The sequence below is a fragment of the Trachinotus anak genome, unplaced genomic scaffold (genome assembly GCF_046630095.1).
Source record: "Trachinotus anak isolate AG129_WGS33_773 ecotype Australia unplaced genomic scaffold, CSIRO_AGI_Tana_v1 ptg000010l, whole genome shotgun sequence".
Taxonomy (NCBI): Eukaryota; Metazoa; Chordata; class Actinopteri; order Carangiformes; family Carangidae; genus Trachinotus; species Trachinotus anak.
Genome location: NW_027273861.1, coordinates 11,671,365 through 11,678,959, shown reverse-complemented (window position 1 = coordinate 11,678,959; position 7,595 = coordinate 11,671,365). Strand labels below are relative to the sequence as shown.

The window sequence follows — 7,595 nt, the reverse complement described above, 5'->3', positions numbered from 1 at the left end:
GAGTAAAAGTATAAAGCTGCATAAAATAGGAAAACCAAGTAAAGTATGAATACCTTGAGTTTGTACTTATTTACAGTACTTTTACATTCCACCACTGACAATATATTTTATTTTGATTTTTACTTTCATTTCTGCTCAGCTCAGTTGCACAGCACTAAAACTCATCTGTGTCTCTGAATAATGTACATCTTTGCTCTACAACCATGAAGGATTTAAAGATTCAAACCTCACACCTTCCAGCCTGGGGGCCTTTTCAGACAGTGAAAGGTTCATGAGAAAGTAATGGGAAGTCCACTCTATAATCTTGAATCCTCCCAGCTTTTTTTCAGGCCCTTTCGTTACAACGTAAACCTTATTCTTCGAGGTGAAAAAAAAACCCACCTTTCTGTGCAGCAAACATCTCAAACAGAATCCACAGTCTAAATCATCAAGGACGCGTGATATTCCTATTTTGGCAGTGTGTTCCCCAGTTAGTGAGAAAGGAAGGTGGGAGTACATAACTCCCATTCTCATTGAAAAGAAGCGATTGAGAAAGGTCTGACCACACAGGCACAAGTATGCTGGTTGTGAATGTTCTCTCCTGCGGGGTGTTGATGCTCTGCTGGGCCCGGCACGTCTCACATGGACAGCAGCTGATGCCAGACCACAATCCCGCAATGACAGGTCAGACCTATGCCTGTACAGTTTATTAAGAAATGCCTTCACATTTTATGTTGTGTTGCTGTTTTATAGTTAATCAGTTTAGTATGTTTTGGATAAAAATTGGATTGTGTGCATGTAGTTCCTGCTTCTAGCTTTTAATCTGCTTTTGAAAATGAAGAGAGCACCTTCCCACCAACAAAAACCTTATCGGCCTCCACAGTTTCTCATCACGCCCCCCACAATGCACCGTGCTTTGTGGATGACATATTCGCAGCATTGCGTGACGGTGTTGGGAACAATGGTGAACTCACAAACGGCAGTTTGACTCTGTTTGGAATCTGCACAGTGTCTGACAGTTCATCAGGCTCGGTCTTGTTAGAGCTCGCTAAGGAAACAAGCAGGAACCAGAGAAATGGACTGGAGGTTTTGCATCCAACTGGAGGTAATGGTGCTTCAGGTTGCAATTATTTTTGTTTGAACGTTTGTTTGTTTTTTTTATTTTACAATATGAACTGTTTTCTTCATCAGTGCTTGTGGCAGAGGAAGATGACGGAGAAACGCTCATGTTGACCTTTGACCTCCCACCGTCTCCTTTGCTCAAACTGAACCCTGTGCTGCTCTTGGCATTTGAAAGTCCATTCAAAGGAGGAGACGTCGACGTCACTTTCACCAGTCAGTCTCTGCAGCTTAACACACAGGTAAACAAAGGCCTGGCCTGAAAACGGCAAGAATGAAATTGTCAGATCTCTTGTATGTGACTTTGTTTGAGATATTACAGTGATAGATATCACAGATGATATTTCAAAAGAGCAACACTAAGACACCTGCAGATTTCACATGACCTACAGTAAAAACTGTCGCCCACTAAGCCCAAGTTTTCCCACTGTTCTTGTTTGCAGTCTGCATGCATTTCAGGAGGAACAGAGTACATACTACTGACAGGAAACGCATCAGAGGGCACCCTGCACCAGAAATGGAGGATTTCTGTTGAGACAAATTCCCCTGATATGAGTATGATAAGATCCCATCTTCTCATGCTCTCATTTTCTTGTTTCACATGCACTCTCCTCACATTTCCTCTCATTGTAGAGAAGAGCCTAAAAGACATCCTCATTGGTGGAAAACCAGGAAGTAACATCAGCATAATACCACTTCTGCTTTTCTCTGGGGGAACGGGAACTGATACAAGGTTGTTTTCATGTTCCCCTCTGAACCATTGACCAGATTATTGTCAGAGTGCTGCTCACGAACGTTTGTTTTTTCACTCTCTTTCTCAGACATACACATGTTTCAAGTTCATTTCCGGCCTCTTCACAGACCTTCTCCTTCCTCTGTGAGCTGAAGCGGTTCCTGGGTGATGTCCTGCCTAATGACCACCCTGAGTCGCCTCCGCTCCAGCTGGACTCCTTTCCCTCCATGCCCCCCCTGTCACTGGGCTTATCCTCCAGCGAGACCCTGCTGGCAGGACTGATCAACTCCTCTTCCCCCACTGTCTTCTGCTTCCCTAGATGGGGTTCCATCTCTCAGGGGCATCCAGGGCAGCTTGCCATGTCCTCTGCACTGGTGGAGGAGGTCAGGCAGAGGTTGGAACAGATTGGGATGCAGATAATGGAGTTAATAAGGGAGAAGGAGGTGGGCCACAGGGCCACAGAGAGGCTGGAGAGGCTCAAAGACTTCAGTACATTACCAACAAAGGAACTGGCTGCAGGTGATGTGCACAAGAAATGAGTGTCCTACAGCTGTGTGCCCCAACCTTTTGTTTTTGTCTCAGACTTTTGTCAGATGAACTCCCCTTCACCTACACCACCTGTCATGTTCCAAATGTGTCCATTTTAAACTCCAGATCCTGTATGACCACTTTTTAACTGATGCTTCTGTTTTCTCTTTTATGCCTATAACAGGAGAGAGCCAGTACCGTGCGTTTCTCCTGCTGAAGGCCCTGCAGACAGTGGCCCGTGTGTATGAGCTGCAGAGGGGTCTGCGGGCCACCAGAGCGGACCCCAGTAACCCAGTGAGGGGCAATGTCTGCGGGCTGAGGAGCCTCACTGTCTCCCTTGAAAGGCGTCTTGTGGGTCCAAACACCGCCAACATCAACAACTGCCAGGGCTCTTGTGCTTTCCCCCTGACCAATGCCAACAACCATGCTGTCCTGCTCCACTTCTACATCGAGAGTGGGAATACGGATGAGCGGCCTCCGTGCTGTGTGCCTGTGGCCTATGACCCCCTGGAGGTGGTGGATTTGAATGAAGATGGGACTTACCTCTCCATTAAACCAGATTTAGTTGCAAAGGAGTGTGGATGCCGCTAAAGCTGTTTTCTTTTCAGAGTGTATTTGTGACACCAAAGATATTTTACTTGTTTGGTTTAGTACTGACTTAGTCACTGACTGCAGCTTTCTAGGTGGAGGAAAAGGGTCACTTAATTTTTTTATTCATGTACATGTTCATTCAGTGAAGCCTCTTTATAAAACCACTTGGAATAGATGCACACAGCAAAAATGTTTCTCACACTTAGAAATAATCAAGTTTATTGAAAAAAAAAATGTGTTAACAGATATTTGATGTTATAATTTAAACATCAATATTATCTTCCTACTCTGTATGCAAATCTATCTAAGAAGTTATCTGAATAATAAAAAGCCACTGTTTATTCAGGGCAAACCTCTTCTGTTTTAATGAAGATCCACATTCTCTTTGAATGTATTGTTCTAAAAACTATGATATTTTAGATCGATTTAATTGGGTGATTTAGAATATGCATTAAATGTAATATATACTGTATTTCTGAATAAGGCATGTCTTGCTGGACATGATGCTCTGTACAATACAAACAAAAATGGATTAAATGTAACATTTTCTATTATTATTATCAAATGCAATGTATAGTGACTACGATTTGCATTCTTAGTTCAGAAACTTGCTGTTGGGACAGCTGATGACCTCTGTTTCTTGACCTTTCACTGCAGCTGCGTATGTTTTATTCTTTAGGTTTGGGTTTCAGGATTGCTTTGTTGCCAATCGGCTTTTTTCGTCTTCTTATTGCTCCGACCTCTTCAGATCCCCACCACCACATCAAACTATCCCATATGGAGATCTGGAGGCAGACAACAGGAGACAACACACAACACACTGATTCACAGACCGATGGCCTCAATGCATATATTATGCAACCCTATAAACAAACTTGTTTATTATGAAGTAACCTCAAGGATCAGATTTTAGAGTTTTATTTTACAGGTAGAAGTTGTATTGTATAGTTTTGTACCTAAAGGGAAATCCACCGTGAAATGGGAGTGATTCTATGTGCCACTACCTACTATTGTACAGCTCAGTTTTAATCCGTGAAATAGGTCAAGTCTGACATTTAACTGACCAAAGACAGACTGATTAGTACTGACGTATATAGAGACAAATCCTGGAGCAGCTCCAGAGTCACAGGATATAACATGATCCCTTTAACACTTTAGAAACTTTTATCTAGAATGAAGTAATCATAAAAAAAACTGACCTAGTAAAATATGACATACTGTTGTAGAATGATGCACAGAAGTATTGACATACTTTACCTACTGCCTAATACCACTTATAATACCTTATAAATGTTTTTTAAACACACACAGCATTTTTGAAAACCCTATCTGTAATCAGGGACACTGTCAGAGATTTGGGACCCCTAAAAACTAAAATCCCCTAAATCAACAATAGCTTTGTCTGAAACAGTAAATACAGTATCTATAACCTCTGGCATCTTTCAGTGCCACAGGCCAACTCTAATACCTAATAATTTTTATACTATTTTTTGCTCAAGGTTTTATCCACTAAGTGAGCAGTTAACTGTGTCTTCAAACTATACACAGAGACAAAAACCAAGGCCTGTATTAATTTGTACTGCTCTGAATCAGTGTGAAAAATAAAGCTCCCCAAAAAAACCAATGTAACCATCAAAACAGAAGCCGTCAGCTATGTCAAAGCATGACAGTCATGGGAAATACCTGAGTTATTGAACCATCCTGCAGACTCCCAAAGAAAGACCTTATACCTGAGCCATCAACAAAAGAACCCAGAGCATCTAGAAAACAAAATAATATTTACATTTACTCATTTAGCAGCAAAGCCACTTACAAGTGAATAATAATATAATAATAATAATAATAATAGATAAAAGACAGTGGAGGTCTGTTGATGTAAACAGAGGACAAGGAGTTTAGGTATTACATGAAAGCTATCAGCCAACAACTGTGGTATTGTAAAAGCTGAAAATAATACACTGGAGTAGAAAGTATTGTTAGAGGCAGGAGATCAGTATATACAGTGCACCCGGAAAGTATTGACAGCGCTTCACTTTTTCCACATTTTGTTATGTTACAGCCTTATTCCAAAATGGATTAAATTCATTTTTTACCTCAACATTCTACACACAATACCCCATAATGACAAGGTGAAAAAAATTTGCTTGAAACTTTTGCAAATTTATTAGAAAGAAAAAATATAAAATGTCTATAAGTATTCACAGCCTCTGCTCATCGCTTTGTTGAAGCAAAGTATTTGGCAGCAATTACAGCCTCAAGTCTTTTTGAGTATGATGCTACAAGCTTGGCACACCTATGTTTGGTCAGATTGGATGGGGAGCGTCGGTGCCACAGCCGTTCAATCTTTGTTTCATCAGACCAGAGAATTTTGTTTCTCATGGTCTGAGAGTCCTTCAGGTGCCTTTTGGCAAACTCCAGGTGGGCTGTCATGTGCCTTTTACTGAGGAGTGGCTCCGTCTGGCCACGCTACCATACAGGCCTGATTGGTGGAGTGCTGCAGAAACGGTTGTCCTTCTGGAAGGTTCTCCTCTCTCCACAGAGCAACGCTGGAGCACTGTCAGAGTGACCATCGGGTTCTTGGTCACCTCGCTGACTGAGGCCCTTCTGCCCCGATTGCTCAGATTGGCCGGGCAGCCAGCTCGAGGAAGAGTCCTGGTTCCAAACTTCTTCCATTTACGGATGATGGAGGCCACTGTGCTCATTGGGACCTTCAATGCTGCAGAAATTTTTCTGTACTCTTCCCCAGATCTGTGCCTCGATACAATCCTGTCTCGGAGGTCTACAGACAATTCCTTGGACTTCATGGCTTGGTTTGTGCTCTGACATGCACTGTCAACTATGGGACCTTATATAGACAGGTGTGTGCCTTTCCAAATCACGTCCAATCAACTGAATCTACCACAGGTGGACTCCAATCAAGTTGTAGAAACATCTGAAGGATGATCAGTGGAAACAGGAAGCACCTGAGCTCAATTTTGACTGTCATGACAAAGGCTGTGAATACTTATGTACGTGTGATTTTTTTTTTGTTTTTTATTTTTAATATATTTGCAAAAATTTCAAGCAAACTTTTTTCACTTTGTCATTATGGGGTATTGTGTGTAGAATGTTGAGGTAAAAAATTTAATCCATTTTGGAAGAAGTGTGGAAAAAGTGAAGCGGTGAATACTTTCCGGATGCACTGTTTGTACCGTACCATGCATGTTAAGTATTACTGCAATAATCCAGAAACCAACGCAATAAAACTTTCTGTAAACATTAGATACATCTTATTTGTTATTTTTAGTCAAGACATTTCCTTTGTCCTTTATTTCTGTTTTCTTTCTGTTTGCATGATTACAGTACTCACCATGCATTTCATTCACCCCTGAGGTCACAAGCAGTACGACCAATGCCAGCACAATGCAGCGGTTCATACTGCATCCCTTCCATGGATTTGGAACATCACTCAGGTTTTCAATGGCCAGAATCCGGTCATAAGACACTATGAAAAGACACGAACGAGTCAGATACATGCTCAGTAGTTTCTGTAAAATTCTGTTGTTTTTTTATGGTGGACACATTTCTTACTTATGATATTGTCAGATGTTCTAATTCTGGCTCCTTAGGTCCTTCAGGTTGGGGTGTAAGTTTAAAATTGAGACCAAATTGAGGCTGGAAGTTAAGATGAAGAATTCAGTTTTTGTCCCGCATACAGACAATTGAAAATCACAGTTTCTGCAAAGTATATGCACCTGTTCCCCCACATGCACAGTCTTTCAAACTACTCTGCTGTACTGTATGTCATAGACTAACATAAGACAGCTTAAAATAGGCACTTGCGGCAAGTTGGAAAAGACAAATACGATTTGAGGAAGCTCAGTTTTTTTTTTTATATGAATCTCCACACAGAAAAAAAAAGTTACCTGATTTGATCCTTCAGTTGCTCCTCACCATTAAAGTGAAGGTTGGTACAGTTGTATTGATAGTAATTTCTGATCTGCAGACACCAGAGACTGTGTAAAACACACCCTGCACCATGCTTCTTTGCTTCTTGATTGACAGGCACAGATGAGAGTTGTTGAAAAAAAGGAAAATGACATTCGTGGTGTGAACTGATAGCACTGACACTTACCAGCATTTAGGCTACAGGTGGACAAGTGTCTCCAGCATTGCCCTATATTCTGCCAATGAGAAAGATTCATTATTAACCCTGTCCCGTAGGAGAATAATAAAATAAAACGCTTACATTTATACTTCCACTCCACTACCTTTTGAGACTATTTATTTGAGAGGCAGTTATCATTTTTCAGGTTTTTGCGTACAAAAACAGAGCAAATGCTGCTTACATATTAATGCGTCAGTAGTAATCATACGTACTTCAGTGTAACACTCAAGGGCTTGTTTGTTTTTTTGTTTTTGTTTGTTTGTTTACTTTTAATTCTTGTAGGTAAAGTCTGGCAATAAAATACATACTTTCTAACATGACCTTTTCCTTGTACCTGCTGTAGCCGTACACTGAGCAGTGTTGTGTCGAAGAGGGTGATGAACTGCGTGACATTTTGACAGGAACACGTCGATGATAGGACACTCCCCTGACAAATACCGCAGCCTGCAGACTCTCAGCCCCACAGTAGGCGACGAGGAGAGGACAGAGAGCGCAGCT

At 41.4% G+C, this 7,595-nt stretch overlaps 1 protein-coding gene and 1 long non-coding RNA gene across 8 annotated transcripts; one reads left to right on the top strand and one right to left on the bottom strand.

The window, feature by feature from the left end:
- The first annotated feature begins 443 nt into the window (after positions 1 to 443).
- Positions 444 to 3,530, top strand: amh (anti-Mullerian hormone). 2 transcript variants are annotated; one of them, XM_071487561.1, is made up of 7 exons: positions 444 to 663; positions 989 to 1,084; positions 1,171 to 1,340; positions 1,542 to 1,653; positions 1,732 to 1,831; positions 1,920 to 2,350; positions 2,544 to 3,530. In XM_071487561.1, the coding sequence occupies exons 1-7, from the start codon at positions 558 to 560 to the stop codon at positions 2,948 to 2,950; spliced, it is 1,422 nt and encodes a 473-aa protein (XP_071343662.1). In that variant the 5' UTR covers positions 444 to 557; the 3' UTR covers positions 2,951 to 3,530. The 2 variants fall into 2 exon arrangements, with proteins under 2 accessions (XP_071343662.1, XP_071343661.1); XM_071487560.1 differs by having other exon boundaries at positions 446 to 663; positions 863 to 1,084.
- LOC139626975 (uncharacterized) lies at positions 3,143 to 7,569 on the bottom strand. 6 transcript variants are annotated; one of them, XR_011692478.1, is made up of 7 exons: positions 7,432 to 7,569; positions 7,065 to 7,113; positions 6,856 to 6,929; positions 6,521 to 6,604; positions 6,300 to 6,434; positions 4,634 to 4,710; positions 3,143 to 3,735 (listed from the first exon to the last, which is right to left on the bottom strand). It is a non-coding gene; the product is annotated as an uncharacterized lncRNA (long non-coding RNA). The 6 variants fall into 6 exon arrangements; XR_011692476.1 differs by having other exon boundaries at positions 6,856 to 6,982; positions 7,432 to 7,446; XR_011692477.1 differs by lacking the exon at positions 7,432 to 7,569 and adding an exon at positions 7,406 to 7,420 and having other exon boundaries at positions 6,856 to 6,982.
- Positions 7,570 to 7,595: the final 26 nt, after the last annotated feature.